The 27,021-nt window shown below is 39.2% G+C and overlaps 1 protein-coding gene across 1 annotated transcript in view; it reads left to right on the top strand.

The window, feature by feature from the left end:
* arhgef3l (Rho guanine nucleotide exchange factor (GEF) 3, like) overlaps positions 1-27,021 on the top strand; it is a gene marked incomplete at its 5' end in the record, with an annotated part of 159,939 nt that overhangs the window by 19,894 nt on the left and 113,024 nt on the right. Inside the window, 3 exons of the mRNA XM_028813652.2 lie at positions 12,521-12,628; positions 15,889-16,050; positions 19,223-19,285. Of these exons, the coding sequence (XP_028669485.2) occupies positions 12,521-12,628; positions 15,889-16,050; positions 19,223-19,285 (333 nt within the window). The remainder of the gene's footprint in view (positions 1-12,520; positions 12,629-15,888; positions 16,051-19,222; positions 19,286-27,021) is intronic.

The raw sequence follows: 27,021 nt of genomic DNA on the forward strand, positions 1-27,021 counted from the left end.
CCAGAAATTAACTTATGAAAGTAGAATTGACTTTTTGAGATCTAAGGGCTTATTCCTTAAGTGCCTTAAACAAGGGCATCTTAGTAAAGACTGTGTAGAAAAAATTAAATGTCAAATATGTTCTCATTTACTTCCAATCATTCTGCATATGAACAAAGAAAAGGTCACCAATGATAAAGCCATGCCTCCTAAAAAGGGGAACGCTAAGTCAAAAAAGAAGAGCATTTCTTCTTCGAATATTTCTGTGGAACCACCAGAGACTTGTATGGCTTTCGGGGCCAGAAAAGAGGGTGTCTTAGCTGTGATTCCAGTTAAATTTAAATCCGAAATGATTGAAAAATGTGTAGAAACATATGCTCTAATAGATTCAGGCAGCACAGCTACATTTTGCACAGAAAGATTGTAAGAGCAGTTAAATCTGGAAAAAAGTCTCACATTTAGTCGCATTGTAGAAAGGGACAAAGTAAATAAACAGAAATTAGTAAAATGTTCAGTTTTATTGGAGTTACAAGTCTGTGGGGTAGAAGAAAACACATTTTTTGATTTACACACTGAACCTTATACTTGTGAATAAGAAGAACATTCTTACGTGAGAAGATGTCATGAAATGGTCTTATCTAAAAGACGTTCATCTACCCCAGATAGAGGCTGAAGTAGGTTTGTTAATAGGTACAAATGTCTGTAAAGTCATGGAGCCATAGCAAATATATACACAGTGAAGGTGAAGGTCCTTATGCTGTGAAAACAGTCCTTGGATGGATTGTTAATAATCTAATAAAGGCGACAGACAATGAAAGACTGCAAAGTTATTCAATCAATCATGTGTCAATAGTTGAGATAGAACAAATGTCACTCCAGCAATACAATACAGACTTTCCAGAACGCAGTTGTGAGTAGAAGGAGGAAATGTCACAGGAGGACATTAAGTTCATGCGCATAACCTCAGACTCTGCTAAGCTAGTGGATGGACACCATTGCATTAACCTGCCTTTTAAAGATGAGACACTTAAAGTGCCAAGCAATCATTGCATTGCAGAACAACATACTATTGGACTCAAAAGGAAACTTACAAAATATCCAACATTCCATGAGGATTACAATATTTTCATGAAAGACATTTTAGACAAAGGATATGCCATTAAGGTACCCACTGAACAGCTGACCCTTGAAAAGGAGAGAGTGTGGTACATCCCTCACCGTGGAGTATATCATCCAAAGAAAAATAAAGTCAGAGTGGTTTTTGACTGTACAGCCACTTACCGAGACTTCTCACTAAATGAACAGTTGCTGAAAGGACCTGACTTAACTAATACACTCTTTGGAGTTCTTACAAGATTCAGAGAGCAACCAATCACTCTCATAGCACATGGTAAATCAATGTTTTATCAAGGGAAAGTTCCAGATGAAGTCTCTGATCTTCTTTGTTTCCTGTGGTGGCCTGAAGGTAATCTAAACAATGGACTAGAGGAGTACAAAATGACAGTACATCTTTTTGGTGCTACTTCATCATCCAGTTGTGCCTCTAATGCTTTAAAAAGAACAGCAGAGAATGCCAGAGGCACAGCTTCAGAGGAAGCAGTTAACACTGTGGTTCACAATTTCTATGTTGATGACTGTTTAAAGTCAGTTGCTACAGAAGAACAAGCCATTAAATTGGCCAAAGATCTTCAAGCCCTGTGTTTCAAAGAGGGTAATATCTTGCTAAATGGATTAGTAATAGCAGAGGAGTCTTGTTGTCCATTCCTGAAGAAGACAGGGCAATAGATCAAAAGGATTTAGACTTAAGCCATGATTTGTTACCAGTTGAAAGAGCTTTAGGTGTTCAATGGTGCACACAGACTGACAGTTTCAAGTTCCAAGTAAAGCTACAAGGTAAGCCTGCTACAAGACATGGTATTCTGTCAGTGGACAGTTCAATATACAATCCACTTGGATTTTTAGCACCAGTCATATTGCTTGCTAAACTTATTTTAAGAGAACTGTGTAAAAAGAAATATGCATGGGATCAAGAAATGGAGGTTAATTATGTCCAGCAATGGAAAAAATGGATGGACGATTTGCAACTATTTGTGGATTTCAATGTAAACAAGTGCATTAAACTGCCTGGATTTGGTCACATAATGTCTGCACAAATGCATCATTTTGGAGATGCCTCAGAATACAGGTACGACACTGTTTCCTACCTCCTCCTAACTAATAAAGAACATAAGAGACATTGTTCATTTAAAATGGGGAAATAAAGAGTGGCACCACTGAAACCTGTCACTATACGAAGGTTAGAACTTACAGCAGCAGTGGTAGCAGTCAAAACGGACAAAATGCTAAAACAAGAACTACAGATTCCCCTGCAAGAGTCAATCTTTTGGACTGGCAGCACCACTGTATTAAGGTACGTTGCAAATGAAAGTGCACACTACAAAACTTTTGTTGCCAATAGAATCGCAGTGATAAGAGAGCACTCTCAACCTTCGCAATGAAGGTATGTTGCATCTGCACAAAATCCTGCAGATCAGGCATCAAGAGGATCGACAATAGAAAGCTTCATCAAAGTAAGACTTAGATTCAAAGCTCAAATTTCCTGCTACAGCCAGAACACGAATGCCCTAAGACAGTGATCCCCAACCTTTTTGACAGCAAGGACCACTTTTTTCCAGGGACCGGTGGGGATAGGGGGGTTGGATGGGGGGGAGGGGGGTTGAGGATTCGGATTTACATACGTTTGCAACCCGAGATTTTTCTTCTTTTTTTGCATATAACAAAGACATGTGCATTGCATTTGTCATTCCAACAGATTGCACATCTCAAACATTAACACTGTTATCGTTTTTTCATGTCTGCCATTTCTGTAGGAGGGTGACAATGAATTAAATTCCAATGGATGTTTTTCAAATGTTGACAAGCAATAAGCAAAAGGTATCATTGAAAACCACAGAAAACAAAAACGGCAAACAAAAACAGTATGAGGAAAGTTCGAAGAAAGAATTTTTTTACAATTTTTCTGTTTGGGGATCATTGTGCAAATGTGCATAACTGAGCTGCGACCACAGATCTAACTGCTCTGTGGATGATTCATTCAAGCATTTCAAGGTCACTTTGTTGTAATGAAAGCATCTGCTGAATGTACTTCGTAGTAACGAGATTTCTATGGACTCGTGTCATATGGGGAAACTGTCGGGACCATAAAAATACTTTGTTATAATACTCTCTCACCTCGGTCTCTCTCCTCTTTCTGCGCTGCTGCAAAGCCCCACCCGCCAAGCATTCTGAAAAGTCTGAGTGAGTCTCCGTTGCCGGCATTTCTCTCGCGGCCCGACTGTCAGACGGCTGCAGTCTGGTAGTGGGCCGCGGACCGGGGGTTGGGGACCCCTGCCCTAAGAGACCGGATTAAGTGGACCTGTCTATTAATGATGATCCAGAGATCAAAAGGTGTGTAGTAAATTTTACAAGTGTAGAAGAAAAAACTGAATCAGTAAAAAGACTTGTGGAGTACTACTCAGAATGTTTCAATTTAAAGAAAGAAGTAGCGTGATTCCTTAGGTTCAAAGAAGTGCTACTGCGTCTGAAAGAAGAGAGAAAGGTGATCCAATATACAGTCAGTCAATGTGGACACAGCCCAGAAAGACAAAAAAAAACACTAATCACAGAACATATGAAGGAATACAAATCAACAATGAGGCTGAAGCCACTGTCTCTGAAAGACTTGTTTAAATGAAACTATTCGCCTCAGTCAATTACAAGCTTACCCAGAGGAGGTTAAAGCCTTGCTCATAAATCAGCATGTAAAGAAAAGTAGTAAAATCAACAAACTGGACCCAGTCCTGCAAGAAGAAATACTGAGAGTTGGAGGAAGACTCAGCAAATCTGCTATGCCAGAAGAGGCAAAACACCCTGCAATCATTCATAAGAATTCACATAATGCTACTCTTATTATGCGACACATTCACAAAGAGCATGGACATTGTGGTCTTAACTACATGCTTGCAAGTAACATCAGAAATATTGGATCGCACAAGCCAATTCAGCTATTAGAAAGATTTTTTCTAAGTGTATTACATGCAGAAGATACAATGCACAAATAGGTGAGCAAAAGATGGCAGATTTGCCAGAAGATCGTCTACTCCCAGATCAACCACCCTTTTCCAATGTTGGAGTCGATTATTTTGAAGAGGTATGGGCTAATTTTTACTTGCCTAACAACTAGAGCAGTACATTTAGAAATTGTATTTACTTTATACACTGATTCTTGTATCCAAGCCTTACACCGATTTATTTGTAGAAGAGTTAAAATCTTGCACTCAGATAATGGAACAAACTTTATCGGAGCAGAAAGAGAGCTACAAGAAGCAGCTAAAACTCTTGAACAAGAAAAAATTTGCAATGCCATGATGAAGAATGAAATCGAATGGAAATTGAATCCACCAATGGCCTCTCACCAAGGCGGAGTGGGAGTGTGGGAAAGACAAATCAGAAGCATAAGAAAGGTCCTGAATTCAGTACTTAACCAAAAACGTCTAGATGATGAGCGTATCCACACAATAATGTGCAAAGCAGAATACATCCTAAACAAAAGACCCCTCACAACGGTATCAGATGACCCGAATGACCTGGATCCACTAACACTCAATCACATGTTACTACTCAAAATAAAACCCAGCCTTACCCCAGGACTTTTTTCAGAAAATAACCAGTATATCCAAAGGCATTGGAAACAAATACAATACCTCTCTGATTTGTTTTGGAAATGATAGACTAAAGAGCATTTACCAATACTTCTACAATGTCAAAAATGGCTCACACGAAAAAGAAACTTAGAACCTGGTGACGTTGTTCTCATTGTAGATCAATCAGTACCCCGTAGTTCCTGGATAATGGGGTGAGTCATCAAGACAATGCCAGATGCGAAAGGAGCAGTAAGAAGAGTTAGTGTGCAGACCAAGACCAGCATACAGGATAGACCTGTGAACAAACTGTGCCTGCTCCAGGAAGCAGCAAAAGATTGAAATTATTAATTTTACTTTTAGCATGTGTAACTTGCCAATTGTGTTTGTGCTTTTACAGTAGAATTTAAGTTTTAAGATTTATAAGTTTGGTTTAAGTTCATTAAAGTAGTTAAGGCTCTTATTAAGTAATGTTAAAGTAATTGATTTCTGCCCTAGCATAAACAATTAGGGGCCAGATGTGTAAGAGCCATTTGCTAGTTACTTAAGTTATATAAATGTTTTACTAAATACTAGTGCATAATCTATGGGAGGGTCCTATAACCCCCATTAGTTGAACTGAATTGGTATATTCTAACTATTTCTAGCTTCTCTGACTAAATTTTATTCTCAGTTAGTGATCAACCTGGTTTTAAACCGTGCCTTGTGTGCATGTTTTAATAATATTAATAATACATTTTATTTATTCGTAGGCGCCTTTCTAAACACTCAAGAACACTGAACAATAGATAAAACACAAATTATAAATAAAACTAAAATACAAAAAATAAAATCAGACAGAGCAATTGTAATCAAAGAGAAAAAGCAGTCTTAAACCAATGAGTTTTAAGTTTACATTTGAAAAGTGAGAATGATTCAATATTTCTAAGCTCAGATGGTAGTGAGTTCCAGAGCTAGGGAGCAGAGCAACTGAATGCTCTGCTCACCATGGTGGTAAGATGGATGAAGGGGACAGTCAAGTGGATGGAGGAAGAGGACCTAAGGGTACAGGAGGGAATGGCAACATGGAGGAGGTCAGACGGATATGGAGGGACAAGGTTGTGGATGGCCTTAAAAGTTAACAGAAAATTTTTGAATTGAATGCAGAACTTAACTGGAAGCCAGTGAAGCTGCTGCAAGACGGGAGTGATATGGTGAATAGAGGAGGTTCTAGTAATGATACGGGCAGCTGAATTCTGGACCAGTTGAAGCTTATAAAGAGATTTGCGAGAAAGACCAAAGAAAAGTGAATTGCAATAATCCAGACGAGAAGTGACAAGGCTATGAACAAGGATAGCAGTGGTGTGGGGAGTGAGGGAGGGGTGAATACGATTAATGTTACGCAAGTGGAAATATGCAGACCGGGAGATGTTATTGATGTGGGACTGAAAAGATAAAGTATTGTCAAGGATGACACCCAGACTGGAGGAATCAGTACCAAGAGACTGGTGTATCTTTTGGATTTTTTCATTAAAGAAGTACATAAGGGAATTGAAAAAATGAGTTGAATAAAGGTGAGAGGGTAAAGAATCCGGGGTTGTGTGATATTATTAAGCAGTGAAAACAATGACTTGGTGTTGCCTTCATTGGAAGAAATAACGTGAGTATAATAGTTAGCTTTAGTGTGGGCAATACAGTCCTTGTAATAAACTATATGGTTTTTGTACATCTCTTTGTGAACCAGTTTTTTTATACAACCGTTCAAGTTTCCGGCTTTTGGCTTTCAAAAGCTGAATTTCAGGCGTGAACTAGGGAGCAGAAAAGGAGAAAGAAACAAATCTAGCTTTTAACGGAGCAAGAGAGTTAAGAATACCATTAAGTCCAGTGTTATAGTGTAAGACCAGTTCTTCAGGAGTGGATAAATTATGAATATTCATAAGGGAATCAATACTAGAGGAAAGACAGGCCAAGTTAATATTCTTAATATTACGGAAAGACATGAGACGGGAAAGCTTAGTTTGGAAAGAGCAAGTTTAACATTGAATGAAATAAGTAAATTATCAGTTATGGGGAGTTCATCTGCAGTACAATCAAGCGGGGTAACTCCAGAACAGCAAATCAAGTCCAAGATATGTCCTTTGGAATGAGTGGGAACATCAGTATGCTGCTGGCATCCAAAACTCTCAAGGCAGGATGTAAAGTCTCTAGTAATAGGGACATTGATATTATCCATATGTATATTGAAATCCCCCAGAACTATTATGTTTGATGAAACAGTAGATAAGTGTGTAAGAAAACAGCAAAGTCATTCAGAAAGTAATTATTTGATTTAGGGGGCCAGTAAACAGTTGCAATAATAGTAGGAATAGGTCCAGTTAATTGACACACAAGGGATTCAAAAGAACTGACGGCAGGAACAGACAACAACAGGACTTTCCACTTCTACAGTGCAGGCGGAGTGGTGGCTCTGAGGCTAAGGATCTGCACTGGCAATCGGAAGGTTGCCGGTTCAAATCCAATAAATGCCAAAAAGGACTCTGCTCTATTGGACCCTTAAACAATGCCCTTAACCTGCAATTGCTGAGCACTTTGAGAAAGACAAAGCACTTAATAGTATGTGCTGCACCTGTGGTGTAGCAGGTCCACAGCTCAAGTCAAAAAGGCCATTTTTTAAATAAATAGTCACCGTACTCGCGTCTTAGAGAGGGGGCGTGGTAGTGTGGCCAGAGTGGTTCCTGGGTGATTCGTGATGCGGACGGCCCTCGCTTAAATGCACAGGTTAGGAGTCGTCCACATCCATAATTGTTGCCAGGAGCTGCTGATTGCCACACCTGATCCATGTCCCTGGATCATATAATAGAAGTGCGAGGCGGATGAGAGGGAAGAGAAAAAAAGAGGAGGAGAAAAGAGAGAGAAAGAATGGGAGGTCAATGGAGAAGGAAGCAGGAAGGAGAAACCCAGTTCAGGAAAGCGAGAGTGAGAATTAAAAGCAGGCTCGTAAGAGTTTAATGCAACTGGTAGGAGAGCCCCGAGTAAGGTGTTTGGCCAGCACCCAAGGGACGACAGTAGTGGTCGATCCTGCTGAGCGCTTGTTTGGAGAAGGAGTGACCAGGAGAAGGTTGGCTCGTCGCCATTGAAGGAAGCAGAGTCGAGGAGGCTTTGGGCGTGTTGAGCCTCAGCGTGAACACCCTGGCTGCTGGGGAAGAAACCCAAGTGTCGGTCTGGCTGGAGCCCGGGATTGAATGGCTACCGGACCAGTATTGAAGGGAGCTGCATTTGCTGGTAGGGCAACTCCCCTGTTGCGGGCCCCGATTGGGAGAAGCAGGGAAACCGCCAGTAGAGGAACCCACCTGGCTTTAGTTTTAAAGTGTCTGCTTCTAGCCATTATTTTAACCTCGATTTTAAAAGGATTTTTTTCTATCATGTTTTAACCTCCATCCTTTCACCTGTTTTTATTGTTTTATTTATTTGAAGATTTTTGAAGCACTGCATTATTTATTTGAACACTTTTTTGATTTTGTTGATTTTTAAAATAAAGGTACTTTGCACTTTTTGCACCATCCCCTTACTTTGTTGTGCCTCACTGTCCAGCTCATTGGTGACATTACCGACGGTGTCAAGTTCAAGAGCTTCCAGAAGCTGGATGGGAGCAGGGAGCAGAACCCGCATCGTCACAGCGCCGTATGTTTGAAGCGTACAGAAGAAGATGTAAAGAATCTTTAAGTATAGAAACAACTAAAGTTTTATAAGAAAAGCTAAGTTTAGAGAATATACATTTTTTCTAATTTTTTGCCTTTTATTCTACATGTGTAACAACTTTTTTCTTTATTCTTGTGTAGATTGTTTGCTTTGAATTTTCACAAAATATTTTAAAACAAACTTTTGGACTGAAAGATTTCTTTCAGCACGCGTTTTACCCATGCTTGAACTCGCCTTACACTCCTGTGGCTACACTGACTGTTTAGAAAAACTCCTGTACTTGTCATGTGCTGCTCAATCTTATCCTTAATAATTCCTTCCATTAATTTTCCTGTGATGCATGTTAAGCTTACAGGCCTATAATTCCTTGAATCTGCCCAGTCACCCTTTTTGAGATAGAGAAGTCTTCAACCCTCTATGATGCCAATCACCCATGCTGTTCTCAAAGCATTGCTAAAAGACTTTAAATCAATTTTTATTTTAATGTGAAAGCAAAGTTGGCAGTTAATCATTTATTAGATTTTAAACAAGCACCAGGACCATTGTTGAGTAATTTCCTTTAAATCAATTGTGGAAGATGATGGTTGGTAGTAAGCTACATTTGTATTCTTGTTTAAAAATTAAGTATTTGAAGATATAAAAGACAAGTTAACTAGCCATAATTTTAGGAATACATCAGATAAGGTAACCAGTCTTGCTTTGAAAATAGGCCCTAGGTTCTTAAAGTAAGAAATAGAGCATAGAACAGAACAAAGTGCTCCAAATAAAAGTCAAATAGAAACTAAAAACATACCAGTAAGTATGGAAATAGGGAAAACCAGTGTAAGAAAAAGAGAACACAGTGATCCTCTGGGTTTGATGTGATTAATGTGCTTTGGATTAGTTCTTATTGTGGTTGTTCAGGGCACATTATGGCAATATGTCCTAAGCTATAAGAAAACTAAAATTCTGTTAAGATTGGTGGGGTGAGCACTTGAGGTCAAGCCCTTTCATAAGTGTACATTGGTTCCTAGAAGAATTTAATCAAGATGTTTCTCTACTCTAATAGATTAGGTAGCCCGAGACTTTTTTCTATTTCAGAGTACTCTATGATACCTGTTCTGACCAAGTTCCCTTCACACTTAAACCACACATACATTTTATAGATTAGAATAGGAGTTTATTAACCTTTCTCTTTGGTCACAAGTATAAGTCTTGCACTGATATTCTTCATGAATCAAAGCTGTAGTCCTCATATAATTTTAAGCTTTGCGTCATTAAATAAACACAACTCATATATAAGTTAGCATTCTAGGGGCATAGAATCTTGGAGTTCCTTTTTTCATAGTTTACTGTTTTTGGTTGTACTAGGGTGTTGTACCGTGTTAGCCATTATGAATGTAGAGAAAAGCCAAGCAAAATGACACCTTTTATTGGCTAACTAGAAAGATTACAATATGCAAGCTTTCGAGGCAACTCGAAAGAACTGAAGAAGGGGCCTGAGTTGCCTCGAAAGCTTGCATATTGTAATCTTTCTAGTTAGCCAATAAAAGGTGTCATTTTGCTTGGCTTTTCTCTACTGTTTTTGGTTGAAACTTTACCACTTTGTTACAAAGATTTGCAAAGATATTTCTAACAAACAAAAGTCCTTAGAACTTTCTCCTCATCTGGACTATGAGTGCTGCTTTTGACTCTTGCCAGGGGCTCCATTGCCTACACATAAATATGCTCTCTGTCACAACTTGAATCGCAAGCTTTGAAAGGCTTTATTAGGGAGAATATTCAAAATTGTTTTATCAGCCCATCTAGCAGTCCTATAGGCTGTGAATTTCACCAGCCTTCTGTAATATTCTTAAGGTATGAAATCTCACATTCAGGCTTAAGCATAGACAAATCTACAGTAGCTTCAGTTTTTCATTGGAAATCCCCAAGAGAGTCTTAAACTGATTTACCTGTTAATATAATTTGCTAATTTATGAAATATTTAATGAAGAAAATACTCCCAAAATGTTCCTGGACCAAAGAGGCACAAAAATACTTTGATCGTCTAAAAGAACTTTTTATTATAGTTGTTTTGTCTTGATAGAGTTCTATATCACTCTACTTTCCCTTTTTGTATTCTTTATTATGTAAACGTCAGAATGCCTCAGATCCCAAAGACTTACCATTATATACAAGATATTATACTTTATAACTTATCCCCACCTTTTTTTCTACATCTACAATCTTGTACAATTACATAGAGTAATTAAGCAGGAATTAAGTTAAAACTTTAAATAACATGTTATTGATAATATCCATCCATCCATTATCCAACCCGCTGAATCCAAACACAGGGTCACAGGGGTCTGCTGGAGCCAATCCCAGCCAACACAGGGCACAAGGCAAGAAACAATCCCGGGCAGGGTGCCAACCCACCGCAGGTTATTGATAATATTTATAAAATAATAAAAATAAGCAAAGTATATGTGAATACTGGCAACCAGGCAACCTGATAAATGCTAGATGAGTAGCTTCAGGTGGCACACAAACTTGTAGTTACTTAAATGTCTCTGGTCAAGTCATCATTTCTAGTCAGCTTTCTTCAGGACAGGCTGCATGCCTGTCTCAGTTTTGCTGCTGAGCTGTGCTTCTCAGTTTGTTGTCTTTATAGCCATGGTGTGAGATACAGAGGGAGAAGTAAAGAGACCAAATTTATAGATTCTCTGTCTAAACACTTATACCAGTAGGGTGTTATGGTACAGAATGGCCTCTGATTCAAAACCAATCCCAAACAGCCAACTTTACATCAATAGAATGCCAGTACAACTCATTTCCCAGTTGCTTTGTTTATGGCTTCGTGGATAGCTTTTAGGTTCTCGGTCCAAACACAGCCTCTCTTTCCAAGCTGGTCTGATGCTCCATCCCCCAAAATCCCTTTTCATGTCTGCACCCAAGACCATTTGTTGACCTTGAAGCTTCCCATCTACTGTAGGTTTATGGCTTTCCTGTGGGGGATGCCAAACTGGATTGAGGCACCATCACCATCCCCTCGGGTGTTTATTTAGTTAGACATGAAAACATTGCTGTTCTCATCAATGAAATCCTGAAACACTAATATTACATTTACTTTGTTTGATTTACAAATGAAGACATACAAAATATTTATCAACTTTTTATTTGCAAAAATTAGATGGATGTTGAGAAACAAACTAAGCTAAAACTTTTCTTAATGTTTTTGTGCTTTTAAGTATGCCAAATGCAGTCTAACAAGGGCATTTTGTTGAATTTTTAAAAGAGTGGAATCTTTTTTGTGTGATGTAATATTACCATTACTCTACCACATTACAAAATGTTCATAAATATATTTGTATTTTTTTGACTAATCCTTATACATGAATTCTCAACTACTTATTGCAGTTCATAATTGCAAAGCTAAAGCTTGTTCTAGAAGCCTTAGGTGAAAAGCAGAAAAGAACACTGGCTCATTGCAGGTACTATGCATAGGTACACACATATTCACACAATTCTATGCAGAGCATCTTTCGTTATAAGTTAAAAATATAACCATTGAAGAAACGGAACTGCAGAGACAAAGCAGGATAATATGCAACCTGAAACTATTGAAATTTTGCAAATTGAGGGACACCTGTGGGAAATGTTAAAACTGCCCCCACAACAGCAGCTACAAGAAGACAAGTGAAGAAGACACATGTCATTACCTCAAGAAAATAGTACCAAAAATTTATAATATCATGTTTTATTATAAGTTTTATATTGCTGTCACATGCGGTGGGCTGGCGCCCTGCCTGGGGTTTGTTCCCTGCCTTGTGCCCTGTGTTGGCTGGGATTGGCTCCAGCAGACCCCCGTGACCCTGTAGTTAGGATGTAGCGGGTTGGATAATGGATGGATATTGCTGTCACAAGTATGCTTCACAAAGCGGAAGGCACATTTTCTGAAATCTAAACCTTTGCTGCTTCAAAATGGACATATTCTGAATGTTTTAAGGCTTTTGTTCTATGTTTGGACCTCAGCCCCTTCACCTTTATTTTAAAACACAAGAACAGTGTTTTTGCAAAATTTAAATGTGAAATTTCAGTTATCAGAAAGTACAGAACCAGCCATACATTTACATTACTTAATTAAATAAATACTTGATTTGTCTTATGGAAACATCTAGCATTTATTTTACAGATTCAAAATCTTAACTTATTTTTTTCTAAAGGAGCCAAGCAACAAGAAAGTTAAACCATTCTCTAAGGGAACAGGCCTAGCAAGTTTAATGGGACCAGTGAAATCCACGTCACTCAAGAGAATTGGCCAGTCTATTCAGGTATGATTAATCTTTGTCCATTAATTGTGCATGCTTTCCTCCAGGCATTCCTCCAGACAAGTCTAGAGTTTATTCATTGTTTGAGACTTCTTTCTATTGCATCCTCATTCAGGAAGCTTCAAAACCTTTGAAAAGGTTTGAGACTTGAAGAGCAGATGATCGTCTTGTACAGTGCAGTACACTAAGTATGGGCTCAGAGCACTTATGTATATTTACAGATATAATATGACAAACTGTAAGTTGGAAACCTGTCTTTCATTCACATACTGTACATCAACACACATTTCAAGGTAAACAATCAGTAAAACAGAACTATAGTTTAATTTATCTTTATACACTGGACTTTGGATTGAATTGAGTTCTTTATTTTCATTAAATATATTTCCCTTTGGAAAGCGTGGACTATGTTTTAAATTATATTATAGATTAAATATACCCCACACTAATATTCATAAAAAACATCAAAAAACACCATTGCAAGGTTACCAGAAGCCATAGTCTATCTAGATACATGCAGGTGTAAAACAAATAACTCCTGGACAGAATGTCAGCCCTTCACATTGTACATTCATGTAGGGACTGATGCTCACTCATATGTCAATTCATAACAAGAACATGGGATTGTAAAGAGCCAGAGTCTATTTCTGCAGTATTCAGCACAAGGCAAGAATCAACCTTGGAGACAATGCCAGGCTATCACAATACACACTCATACTGTATCTCTGGCATAACTTAAGTGTTGCATTTTGCTTCAAGCATGAATTCTCATGTGACAATACAATTATTACTACTACAATGACTGCAGGGACATTTTAAAAACTTCAATCAAACTAACAAGCATCACTCTGGGGTAAAACCTGGGGAAATTACAGAGACCGAGAATATAGTAACTCTGTATAAACTTTGACTGTGCTGGAAACCAAACACAGGTCTTTGACCAATCTTTGACCAGTATGCCACTGATCCACCTACAAATGTGCATATAAACGCATACTTTTTTGGGGTGCCATTTGTAAAATGGTGTACTTGTTTTGTAACATAATTTACATTCACAGCATGCCAAATGTAAAAATTATCTCTTTTTCTCAAATGTGTGCATTTTTGATCTGTAAAATGTAAAATAACTTGTTTAAATTGCAAATTCTTAACCTAAGATGGTAAATGCCCCTGCTAAATGGTAAATATGTCACTTAAAAGCTAAGTACAGTATCCAGTTTAAATGCAAGTGCAATATTTAACCATTTAAGTGGGGATTTACTATTAAGCTGGGGAATTTTCCATTTAGATTAAATATTTGCCATTTAACGATGTGAGATCACATTTTACACATCAAAAATCCACATATTTCAGAAAAACAGAGAATTTTACTTTTGGCATGCTTTAAATGTACAAGAAATGATGGTACAAAAATAACTGCACCATTTTACAAACAACACCCCATATACTTACAGTTTTTTTTTTTAGGAAGCACACCATTTGCAGATTAGAATTTGCAATGATCCACAGGGTGATGGAAGGATCTCCTATTGTTTTTATACTGCTTTCACAATCTAGATGCAATGCTTGGCTGGCAATGGAAACATAGTGAATTCTTGAACTGAGATGTACAGTTTGATAACTGTGATGGACAGCTTTATGCTTTTTCTACAAGGATCTTGCTGTATTCTGTACTCATGACAGTAATGACCCTATAAATCTACACATGTGACAGTACAACAACTGCTTCTATTACTTTATGAATAAGGAATTGGTAAGCTGGAAAGAAGGGCACAACAAGGATGACAAGAGACAGACAGGTTGGGATGGCGGGAGGTTGGACAGAGAGAAGCATTTGATGGCAAGGATGTGAAAATGACAGGAATGATAAATGCTGTAAATATACTAAATGCTTTGAATGGGTTACAGGCTTTGGCACATGGAGTAGAGAAAGTGAAGGGCAATCTGGATGGCTTTGTGATTACTATAAAGCCATTAAGTATCTTCCTTCCGTTCTCTTAAACTATTTAATCTAATTCATTATTATGGGGGACCAGAACTTATCTTAAGAGCATAGGGTGCAAGGTAGGAACCAGGTCCTGGAAATGATGCCATGCTAAGAAAACATGCTGATACAAAAACACACTCTTACTTATTAAGATTTTCCAATCATACCATACTACACGTTTTTTCTGGAGTGAAGGAAAACTGTAGTAAAGTGACTGGTTTTCTAGTAATTGTTCTTTATATGTAGCAAACTACAAACCTCAGCTGTAGACCGAAATAGGAACTGTGTGGTTTAGCCAAAATTTAAAGGTATAGATAATTGTGAATCTATTATACACATCAGTTTCTGAGATGTCACTGCACAGAACCCATTCTTTTGGCATCATACACTTCTACAATAACTAGCCATGAAGTTGAGCAGCAAAGCCGGTTGCTAATGTAATGTATTGAGAAAAGAATTAGTGCAAAGAAGGAGAGTTGGGAATGAGAACGCCAAGCCAGAGAAAGTTCTTCTATTGTGCTGACTCGGAGATATAATGCTATGGTAAAAATAATTCCATCTAAACAGAATAAATTAAATGATCAAACTTGAAAGCAATTGAGTTGCTGAATCCTGAAACATCATTGTCATCATTGCTAGTTTAACAGCCATTTACTGTGTTGGTCAGTTGCCTGCAAATCTTTTTCTTCCACTGTCCATATTCTTGAACATCTTTTGGGGTGAAACCTATCTTCTCATGTCACCACCACCACCACCTCCAACCAGTTCTTCTTTCACCTCCCTTTATCTGACCCGGAAGTGCTAGGAAGTCACATGGACTGAGGGACAGAGGCATTTCCGGGTCAGGGACTATAACAGGACTGTGGGAGATCCCAGTATTGAGCTGAGTTGGAAGGAAGGGTGACTGAGCTGCTGGGAGTGGAGGATTAGGAATTGTGTATTGTAGTATTGATTATTGAGTATTGTGGAGTGTAGGTGCTTTGTGCACATTGCTATTATAATAAATAATAATATTGGACTTTTACTTGGTGTCAGAATGTGTTGTCTGAGGGTTCAAGGGGATGACAGCGCCCCAATCTGTCACAAGACATATTCAAGAAAAATAATACGTAAAATGTAGCAACAGCAGATCACAAAGCCTGAAAAAGTTGCCATAAACAGCCACATCATCAACTCTTATGGAAGTATCTATGTTTTTCAAGGCCTCTTCTCATATCCCTTGATGCTTTACAAATAAAATACTAAACATTTCTTTACAATGATTGTCTTTTTTTAGAGGTCAATCAGTTTCAAAACAGAAGCTCGTCCCTTTCCTGCACCTCCATTGAGACAGAGACCCAAGAACTCTACAACAGTAAAACGTAGAAACAGTTTGCTGTGGTCAGACACAGTAGAAATAAGTGAGGAACTGTCCATGAAGGAGATCAAGCGACAAGAGGTATCAGTAATTAACAATATGCTTTATTGGTAATATAAACCAGAGATGTATTCTGACATTTATGATTCAGAAATGTTTGCCAAGCAAGTAAGGTGCTGGAATATTTGATGCCAAACACCTGAGTGCCACATTTCAGAAGCAATAATCAGAATCAAATGTATGAGTAAAAACAAGAACATCTCTCTCTACATTATGTAATATAAACTGCTCAAAAATATTAAAGGAACACTTTGAAAACGCATCAGATCTCAATGGGAAAAATAATCATGCTGGATATCTACACTGATATGGACTGGGTAATGTGTTAGGAACGAAAGGATGCCACATCGTTTTGATGGAAATGAAAATTATCAACCTACAGAGGGCTGAATTCAAAGACACCCCAAAAATCAAAGTGAAAGAATGATGTGGCAAGCGAGTCCATTTTGCCAAAATTTCATTGCAGCAACTCAAAATCGTACTCAGTAGTTTGTATGGTGGCCACGTGCTTGTATGCTTGCCTGACGATGTTGGGGCATGCTCCTAACGAGACGACAGATGGTGTCCTGGGGGATCTCTTCCCAGATCTGGACCAGGGCATCACTGAGCTCCTGGACAGTCTGAGGTGCAACTTGGCTCCGTCAGATGGACCAAAACATAATGTTCCAGAGGGATTCTATTGGATTTAGGTCAGGCGAGCATGGGGGTCAGTCAATGGTATCAATTCCCTCATCCTCCAGGAACTGCCTGTATATTCTTGCCACATGAGGCCAGGCATTGTAGTGCACCAGGAGGAACCCAGGACCCACTGCACCAGCATAGGGTCTGACAATGAGTCCAAGTATTTTATCCCTATACCTAATGGCAGTCAAGGTGTCATTGTCTAGCTTGCAGAGGTCTGTGCGTCCCTCCATGGATATGAATCCCCAGACCATCACTGACCCACCACCAAACTGGTCATGCTGAACGATGTTACAGGCAGCATAACATTCTCCACAACTTCTCCAGACCCTTTCACGTGCGTCACATGTGCTCTGTGAAAAGCACAGGGCGCCAGTGGTGGACCTGCCAATTCTGGTATTCTATGGCAAATGCCAATCAAGCTCCACTGGGCAGTGAGCACAGGGCCCATTAGAGAGACGTTGGGCCCTCAGGCCACCCCTATGAAGTCTGTTTCTGATTGTTTGGTCAGAGGCATTCACAACAGTGGCCTGCTGGAGGTCATTTTGTAGGGCTCTGGCAGTGCTCATCCTGCTCCTCCTTGCCCAAAGGAGCAGATACCGGTCCTGCTGATGGGTTAAGGACCTTCTATGGCCCTGTCCAGCTCTCCTAGAGTAACTGCCTGTCTCCTGGAATCTCCTCCATGCCCTTGAGACTGTGCTGAGGGACACAGCAAACCTTCTGGCAATGGTACATATTGATGTGCGATCCTGGAGAAGTTGGACTACCTGTGCAACCTCTGTAGGGTCCAGGTATCGCCTCATGCTACCAGTATTGACACTGACCATAGCCAAATGCAAAACTCGTGAAAAAACAGTCAGAAAAGATGAAGAGGGAAAAATGTCAGTGGCCTCTAACTGTTAAACCATTCCTGTTTTGGGGGTCGTCTCATTGTTGCCCCTCTAGTGCACATGTTGTTAATTTCATTAACACCAAAGCAGCTGAAACTGATTAACAACCCCCTCTACTATTTAACTGACCAGATCAATATCCCGGTAGTTTCACTGACTGAGGAGAGAAAATGAGGAGAGAGGAGAGAATGAGGAGAGAAAAATGTCTGTGGCCTCCACCTGTTAAACCATTCCTGAAACTGCTACTTAACTGACCAGATCAATATCCCAGAGGTTTCATTGATTTGATGCTATACTTTGATTAAAAAGTGTTCCTTTAATTTTTTTAGCAGTATATAATATATTGTCTATCATTGGCCTGGCATAGTGTCATGTGGAGTCCAGAAGAGGGCTGGAATGTCTATTTAACAACAGAAACAAGAAGCACAAAGAAAGAGGGATGTAAGGGCTAGCATATCTAGGTAACAAAGGGTCCTAAATCCACAATATGACTGAAACATATGGACTTACCATATAGCACTAAACAGGTATTTTACTGTGCTAGTTTATATGTAATAGGAAGAGGTTTTCTGTTTGGCAAGAGATTACTAGTTGCATCGGTATCACCAGATTGGTACAGAAAGGATTACAACCACAAACACAGCTATAAAGAAATAGCAGAAAAGGTTCATTTCATGTTAGTGTGGGAACATGAGAGGCTATTAGGAAATAGAACACCCTGCATTTGTACTGGATGCTACAGAAAATAAATAAAAGTGTGCCAGTGCATGTGAAAAAAAGTGATACAAACAAGGCAAAATCAGTCATAGAGTTCTAAAGGTTGTGTAACTTTAGTTGATAGAGTTGCCTCCCCCCTTTATAAGAAGAAAGAGTGAGGCTAAATAAGAAAGAAAAGTTTTCAAGACTTGCAAACTTCTCATGTGGAGTTTTGTTCGCAGGTACCAATTGATAGTGAGGATGGGAAGACTAGCATGAGGGCTATACTCTCCCATCCGTCTTTTAGGGAAAAGTACAGTACAGTGCTGGGCAAAATGAATGTCTTAGAAACTGCTTTGTTGATCCAGTCACATCAGATTAATAGAAGATTCATGGGTGCTGGGAAAACTGGGGCCACTGTTTGGTGTTTGGTGTTCTTCAAGATAAAGTAAGACTTCCCAAGATCCTAAGAAGTTATTCTGAAGTATCACTTAGAAATACTGGATGACCAGAACATCATATGTTACAGCTGAGAGTTGACTTGAAGCAAAGGCTTAACGGGAGAGAGTGAGAGGGGCCAGAACTAATAGAGACATACAGAAAGAGTGACTGCACAAAAGGGGGAGCAGCACTTCAAACAGAGAAGTTTCTAAACCTTTATTGTCAAACTCTAGTTACATTATGTTGGCTGTTTATTTGTCGTCTCCCTATGTTTATGCCTAATTAATAATTGTACTCACCTATCATAATTTGAACATGTTAACCAGTTTCACAAACAATATTTAAATATTGGGAAGCATTTTGGACAACGTAAACTGGAAATTATTTAAATTTAAAAAAAAAACACTTCTGTCCATTTAACCATCTTTTCTATTAACCTGTTTATCCAACAAGCCCAAAAAAAGTATCTTTCTGCTTTGTCATAGGTAATATTTGAACTCACGCAGGGTGAGCAGCAGTTGATTGATGACCTCAGCTTAGTTAAAAAGGTTTGTAATAATTTAATCTTCAAAATGTAAAATCAAACAGTTTACCTTAGGAGACAGATGGTAATGAGAAAAAATTATTTTATTGATCATTATCCAAAAAAATGTAAACTTAAACAGCAACAGATAATGAGCTGCACCTGACATCTACAAAGCTGCATCCAAAATATAGACAAAACAATACAATAGTTGGTGTTTCATTAGTTATGCTGGATGCTTAATACCATCCATCCATCCATTTTCCAACCCGTTGAATCCAAACACAGGGTCACGGGGGTCTGCTGGAGCCAATCCCAGCCAACACAGAGCACAAGGCAGGAACCAATCCTGGGCAGGGTGCCAACCCACCACAGGACACACACAAACACACCCACAAACCAAGCACACACTAGGGCCAATTTAGAATCGCCAGTCCACCTAACCTGCATGTCTTTGGACTGTGGGAGGATACCGTAGCACCCGGAGGAAACCCACGCAGACACGGGGAGAACATGCAAACTCCACGCAGGGAGGACCCAGGAAGTGAATCCAGGACACCAGGTCTCCCAACTGCGAGGCAGCAGCGCTACCCACTGCACCACCATGCCTCCCGGATGATTAATACTTTTAAGATAATTAGTAATCCATTTTAGAATGTCTGCAATACTTCAACTGTGTGCTTTCTAGTACCACATGTATTCTCAACAATTTCTTGCCAACCAGTGTTACTGTATTTTTAATGTGCAGCCAGAAATTGATTTTTTGGGTGGACCTGTGCAAAAATGGAAGGTCTGGACTATCCTGTATGCATAGAGGCAGCCCATTAACAATTTCCAGTCCTCATATAGATAATCAAACAAGCGAAATAATGGAACTTTATTCCATTATTTGTGTCATAGGAGAGATGTTTCCCAATGTAAAATCAGATGGTTTCAGTCAAGGATTTATAAGTAATATAATAATCATAGACTGCTTTATTTATCTTGCCATGTGCATTTACTAAATTTATCCACTGACATTTGAGACTAAAAACAAACTGCTTAAAATAAATGCAGCAGATACAAATTCAAAAGTATCTCTGCCTCATGAAATAGGGAATACCAAGATAATTCATACACAGTTTTACTATTTATTTATATATTTATTTGTTTGATTATTTATTTATCAATGTAGTAATTCTGTAATTCTCTCCTTTATTTATTACCCATGTAAAACTGTCTTTGTTTTGTTGTTTGTAAGATGCCTCAGATAAGTGATTAGCCTTTGATATTAATTATGCAGTAATGTACTAATGATGCAGAATTAGATATTAAACTTGACTGAACTTAACTGCAGTAATTACTTGTAAATGTTCCCCATTGTCTTCTGTACTATTCAAATTCGTGTTGTATGTGCTTCACCATATTTGTCACATTTTAGTTGTTATACTAATTAACATTATTTTGGCTTCAAAAACCCTACTAATGACAAAACACTACAAAATTAAAACAAATATACTTAAGCGTATATGGCACTATTTTAAAAGCTTAAGTAAAATGAATATCTACTGTAATTTCACCAGATTTGGTAGGTCTAGGATCAAGCAGGGTGGGTCTAGACCCACCACAAATAAGTCTATTATTTGCTACCATATAACACATTTTAATAGTCATGGGCATACAGAGTAGGAGTTTTAGTAAAGTCAAACAGTAAAACAACAACAATTTCTATTGTGTAGCCCAAAATCACACAAGGAATGCCTAAATGGGCTTTAACAGGCCCTGTTTTTTGACAGCTCCCAGCCTTGACTCCCTAAGAAGACAAGAAAAATCTCCCCAAAACACTTGTAGGGAAAAAAATTGAATAAATCTTGGGAAAGCAATTTAAAGAGATGCAATGGTTGTAAAAAAAATGGGGTAAATACAATGCACAAAATAGATCCAATTTAATTCTTTTCACTGAGCTAAATGCCCAATCTGTCATTGCCACCTCATAAATACAATACAATAGTACAAAGTGCAAAATGCAAAATTTAAGAATAGTTTATATCACTCAATTAATATCAAAATACATCAAATACATCAAAAACAAACTTGAAACTATTTCAAGAAAGTGAAAAATAAAAAACAGCTGTCCATCAGGTAATTGTAGAACCACTGCCCAATTATAGAAAAGGAGTCAGACAAGCCAAATACAGTCAGCCTTGGAAACCTCGGTCAACTAGCTGTCTCCTCTCTACTGTCTATTTTACAGCTGAGTCAAGTGATGATGAAAGGACCCTTCTACCCAATAATTCCAATGCTTCATTATCTGAGAGGTATTTTCCATAGGCAAGCAAACATCTCAAACATAAGCTTAAGACAAAAAACACTACACACTAAGAATTTAAATTTTGTTACAGATCTGTTCAATCAGGACAATTACATTGATAGTTGAATCATTCACTTCAAAGTTAAGAAAATAAAATTGCTGTTGCATGCACCCAAAGTACAATATCTTTAGCTTACATATTACTCCTCAGTCTTATTTACTCTGTACAGTATAGTACATCAATTTTCAAAGAATTAATTTGATCTGGAAAATGCATCAAAAATGTTGGTATGTTGTGATGTGTTGACTGTCAACACAAAAAAATGAAAATGATTTGTTTTCAGTTTAATAGCGCAATAGCATCTCCTACTTGGCCTTTCATTATAAAGGATCAGATTCTTCAAAATCTGCCAAAATGAAGCTGTTTTGAAAATTAAAAATATACATTATATCATTGTTTTTAGTTTATTCACTGTAATCTTATATTACCATAAAAAGGTAGTCAGGTGGTGTTTTTCTTCAAAACTTTAAATAATATTATATAACATAGTACGCCCTTAGTGGGTCTGCACAACACAACACTTTTGTCTTCATTTCTGAATCTTGCCTACCTATAAGTGTATAGTCAAGAAATTTTCATTACATTAATTTGGAGAGTTGCATTGCACAGATGCCTAAAAGGTACTGTATCACTGTAGGTTCACTGTATTTTCTGAAAAGCTATGTTTCTGTATTTTAGCATTAGGATTGCAGACAAGGATAGTGAAAAACGTGTATTAATAACAGTAGGAATAAGTAAAATGTTTATAACTGTGGAATAGTTAGAAATGTCCCTGGTGCTGAACACATTTAGACGGTTATTCCAGACAGCCTGGAGCCAAACATGACAGCTTACAAACACAACAGGTCAACAGAGGACGCAGTAGCCCTTACGTTGTATAGTGCATTGTTACTTCTGTAGAAAAAAAGCTCTTAAGTCAGATTACAGCTCTACCTTCAACTTTGTAATTCCATCCAGACTGATCACCAAACTTCTTGAACTGGACTTCAGTACCTCTCTGTGCAATTGGATGTTAGACCTCAGCACATATGGATTTATAGACAAAACTTCTCAATGCTGATCCTTAACACTCGCACCCTTCAGGGTAGAGTACTGAATCTCCTGCTATACCCTCTGTTCAGCCATAATTGTATGGCCAGATACAGCTCCAGTATGTTCATAAAGTTTGTTGATGATTCCACCATTGTAAGCGTGATCACGAACAATGATGAAAGAGCCTGTCAAGAGGAGATTAGGCTCCTCTCAGAGTGGTGTCAAGACCAATACCTTTTCTCTGAATATTAGCAAGATTGTCGAGATGATTATTAATTTTAGGAAATACCAGGTAAATCACTATGGAAAGAGTCAACATATTTAAATTCCTAGGGCTTATTATCAACAATGATCTTAGGTGGGCAGAACATACCACAGCAGTCATCATAAAGACCCATCAGTGACATTTTATTCTCAGATGCTTGAGGAAAGCCTGAATGTCTTTGGCAGCCCTCATCAACCTTTATGAATGTACGGTCCATCCTGACACGCTGCATGGTGTTCTGGTATGGCAGCAGTTCAGCTAAGATCCACAAGGCATTGTACAGGGTGATGAAAACAGTACAAATCACTGTTGGGGCACACTATAGTAAATATTTACCAAGCGCTGTCTGAGGGGGGTAAAATGAATCATAAAAGATCCCTGTTCACCCTGCATGGATATTTTTCTTCCTGCTGCCATCAGGCAGGTGCTATAAAGCTATGAGATATATTATTTACACCCAATTTAAGAACAGTTTCTACCAGCAGGTAATAAGGCTGATCAACTGTCATAAGTAACAAACTGTCTGTAATCAACTGAGTGAATTAAGTGCCACATCTTTTGTGATACTAGCGTACGTAGTGTCATGATTATTAAAAATATTTCATTTAAGTTTAAGCTGTTTTTTATTTGAGCCTGATGTTTTATGTTGATTATTGTGTCTACAAGAAACTTTATGCAAGAGTTTCACTGTACATTGTATATGTGACAATAAACAGACCATGACCTTAACCATTATTGAATTTGAAAATAAATGTCTTCTAGACATAATTAAGTTTTTCTTAATTATGACATTGAATATTACTGAAAATATTAGTGAAAAATTAAATGATTTGTTAATTGTGTTATCCCAGCAATTAATCATCCAACTGTCCTCGGATGCACGTTTCCCAACAGAAGTTTTGCCAAATTGTTGAATTCCTGTCAGCGTCTCTTCGTCGTTCTTTTTTTTTCCCACTCTGGATTCCTTGTGTTGCTGCAACCTAGACACACCGCGCCTCTCGTTTGCCAGCTTCCATATGGCTTCCCTCTGTCGCTGGACCCACAACTGGCATCTTTTTGTGGAACTGTCTCTTCCTCCCTGGAGGTAATTTTTGCTTTCCTTGTGCCTCACATTGTACCAACCACATACCCTTGTCTGCCAGTGAGTCCCTATGCTCTGTGCGAGTGGTCTTGACAGCGTTCCCAGTGGACCGCCCTTCAAGCCCTGCCTTCTCCTGCCCAGAAGTTTAAATCTGCTTCAGTCCCTGCCTGGATTAAACAATAGCACATCCAGATTTCCTGAGGTTAACAAATAATGTAAACACAGGTTAATAACAAGTATTGTTAGCAACTATCAATGAGCACATAAATGCTGATTAGAAACCAATATTCCCAGACATGTTGATTTCTAAGTCAGGTAAATACAAACAATTTCCAAGGAAGGAGCAGTTCTGTTATCACAATTTTGTATTGTTTGTATGTTTAAGGAGTTTAAATTTCAAAGCAGGTGACTCTTTTGCAAGATAGCAAATACTTATATCATGTAGACAGCCATCACGATAATCAGTAAAAGGATTATTCAGGAAATTTGCCTTTCAACTTATCACCCGAGTCCCAACAATGGATGCCTATTGCACCTTCATTTACTGGCCTTTAAATTTAATATTACATATTTGTTTTTCCTAAGAGAAAAGAAAGAAAACAAAATCACCCACTGTACAAAAAATGTTCCCCTCTGACAATTCTCTTGAATTTGGATTTAACAATATAATTATCTAATTATGTACCATTACAAATTTTTTAATTGTCTTTCTGGTATTAGTTGTTATCATTATCTTAGGTGTAGATCTTTCCAGGTCTAATTTAATATGCTTTGGATAAAATTGGTAGACATTAGGTGCGCATATATTTATCAGAATTATTTTACATTACAGTAAATTGCCCATCGATACCACATAGTACTCTTCAGGATTGGAGAATATGTCTAATGCTACAAATTCAATCACCTTATGGAATTTTATGTGTTAAAATTCCAACACCCCTGTTTTTTTTCTTATAGCCAGAGTGAAACATTTTGGTCAATCCATTCTCTTTGCAGTCAAACACATACACATTTTACCTGAAAAATTTCAAAAGATTAGAAACACTGTCCCGTTACTTAAGACAGAGATTGGATCTTCTCCATGCCCTTGAGACTGTGCTGGGAGACACAGCAAGCCTTCTGGCAATGGCAGGTATTGATGTACCATCCTGGAGAAGTTGGACTACCTAGGGTCCAGGTATCGCCTCATACTACCAGTATTGACATTGACCATAGCCAAATGCAAAATTAGTGAAAAAACATTCAGAAAAAATGAGGAGGGAAAAATGTCAGTGGCCCCCACCTGAAAATCCAGGGGAGATGGTGTAAATCTCATGCCAGGCCGTTCCCATATCTGCAGCAGGTCTCCAAGGTGAACAGCCTCTGGCATGTCAGAATAATGTAGATAAGGGAAGTCAGCAAGCCGGATCCATAACTTTGGGATATGAATTGGCTCTTATGGCTCGGTCGGTTGGGCTGAGGTGCGAATTGGGGCTAGGCACGAGCCATGATTGGACAAAGTAGTAGGGGTGTCCCCAGGCGGTGATTCTGGATGTATGCTGGGCCCTTCCTGTGGATTGCCCTAGCTGTGTTGCACGTTGGCCTGCCTCTGACACCCTAACTCTATCCCTGGTGGTGGCGGCAGGGGTTTGTGGCCAGTGCGTGGCCTTGGCTGGCTCCTAACAGCTGGCTTAGAACTGGTGCGGACCAGGGGCACCACCAGTGAAATACCACTACTCTTACCATTTTCTCACTCACCCGGTGAGGTGGGAGGGGGAGCTCTCCTTTCTGGTGTCAAACGCCCGATCCACCCTTGGGCACGACCTGCTCCAGGGACAGTGGCAGGTGGGGAATTTGACTGGGGCGGTACACCTGTCAAAACATAATAGAGGTGTCCTAAGGTGTGCTCAGGGAGGCCAGAAACTTCCGTGGAGCAGAATTGCAAAAGCTCACTTGTTCTTGATTTTCAGTATGTGTACAGACCATGAAAGCAAGGCCTCACGATCCTTCTGGCTTTTTGGGTTTCAAGCAGGAGGTGTCAGAAAAGTTACCATAGGGATAACTGGCTTGTGGGAGCCAAGCATTCATAGCAACGTCGCCGTTTGATCCTTCGATGTCGGCTCTTCCTATCATTGTGAAGTAGAATTCACCAAGCGTTGGATTGTTCACCCACTAACAGGGAAAGTGAGTATTACCCTACTGATGATGGTGTTGTTGCAATAGCAATCCTGCTCAGAACTGCAGGGTCAGACATTTGATGTATGTGCTTGGTTGAGGAGCCAATGGTTCAAAGCTACCATCTGCGGGATTATGACTGAATGCCTCCAAGTCAGAACCCCTTCTAAACGTGACGATACCCTAGCACCGTGGAGCCTTGGTGAGCCAGGCATAGCCGGACGCCACCCTCTACCTGTGGGGGACAGACTGGCGCAGAGGGCCATTCGAAACGGGGCCAGGGAGAGGCCCGGATGAGTAGCCGGTCCCTCTTCCTCTTCTGCAGTGCACATTCGTTGGGAATCCGGTGTTAAATCATTCATAGACGACCTGATTCTGGGTCGGGGTGTCATACGTAGTAGAGTAGTGGTCAGGGTGATAGGATGAGTACATGACCAGATGTCCGGTTGCCTGTGGCCCGGGGCTGTGAAGACCCTGAACTCTGATTTAAAAGCTGGTGATGGGGCTTAAAGTCAAAACGGCATGTAACTTAAATGAGTGGTGTGGGACCCAATGCAGTAGCAGAGGTCAAGTAGCCAGGGAGGACAATGGATCATGCCAGCTGGGAGGCAGAGGGTCATGTAGACGAGGCGAGCAAAGATTCATGTAGTCTGCAACAGGGGCTAGAAAATTTCTAAGACCCCTCAGGTGCAGAGGGTCAAGCAGGCTCAAAGGCAGAAGGTCATGTAGCATGCAAGGGAGATGTAATGCTACTTTTGCCCTCCTGTCCTGGCTACATGACAGTCTTCCTGTGAGTTCATATTACCCTCTGCGGGGTCGGCAACAGTAGGTTTACAGTTATTCGTATGGAAAAAAAAATGCAGGTTATGATTATTCCA

This window comes from Erpetoichthys calabaricus, chromosome 11 (genome assembly GCF_900747795.2).
Source record: "Erpetoichthys calabaricus chromosome 11, fErpCal1.3, whole genome shotgun sequence".
NCBI lineage: Eukaryota > Metazoa > Chordata > Cladistia > Polypteriformes > Polypteridae > Erpetoichthys > Erpetoichthys calabaricus.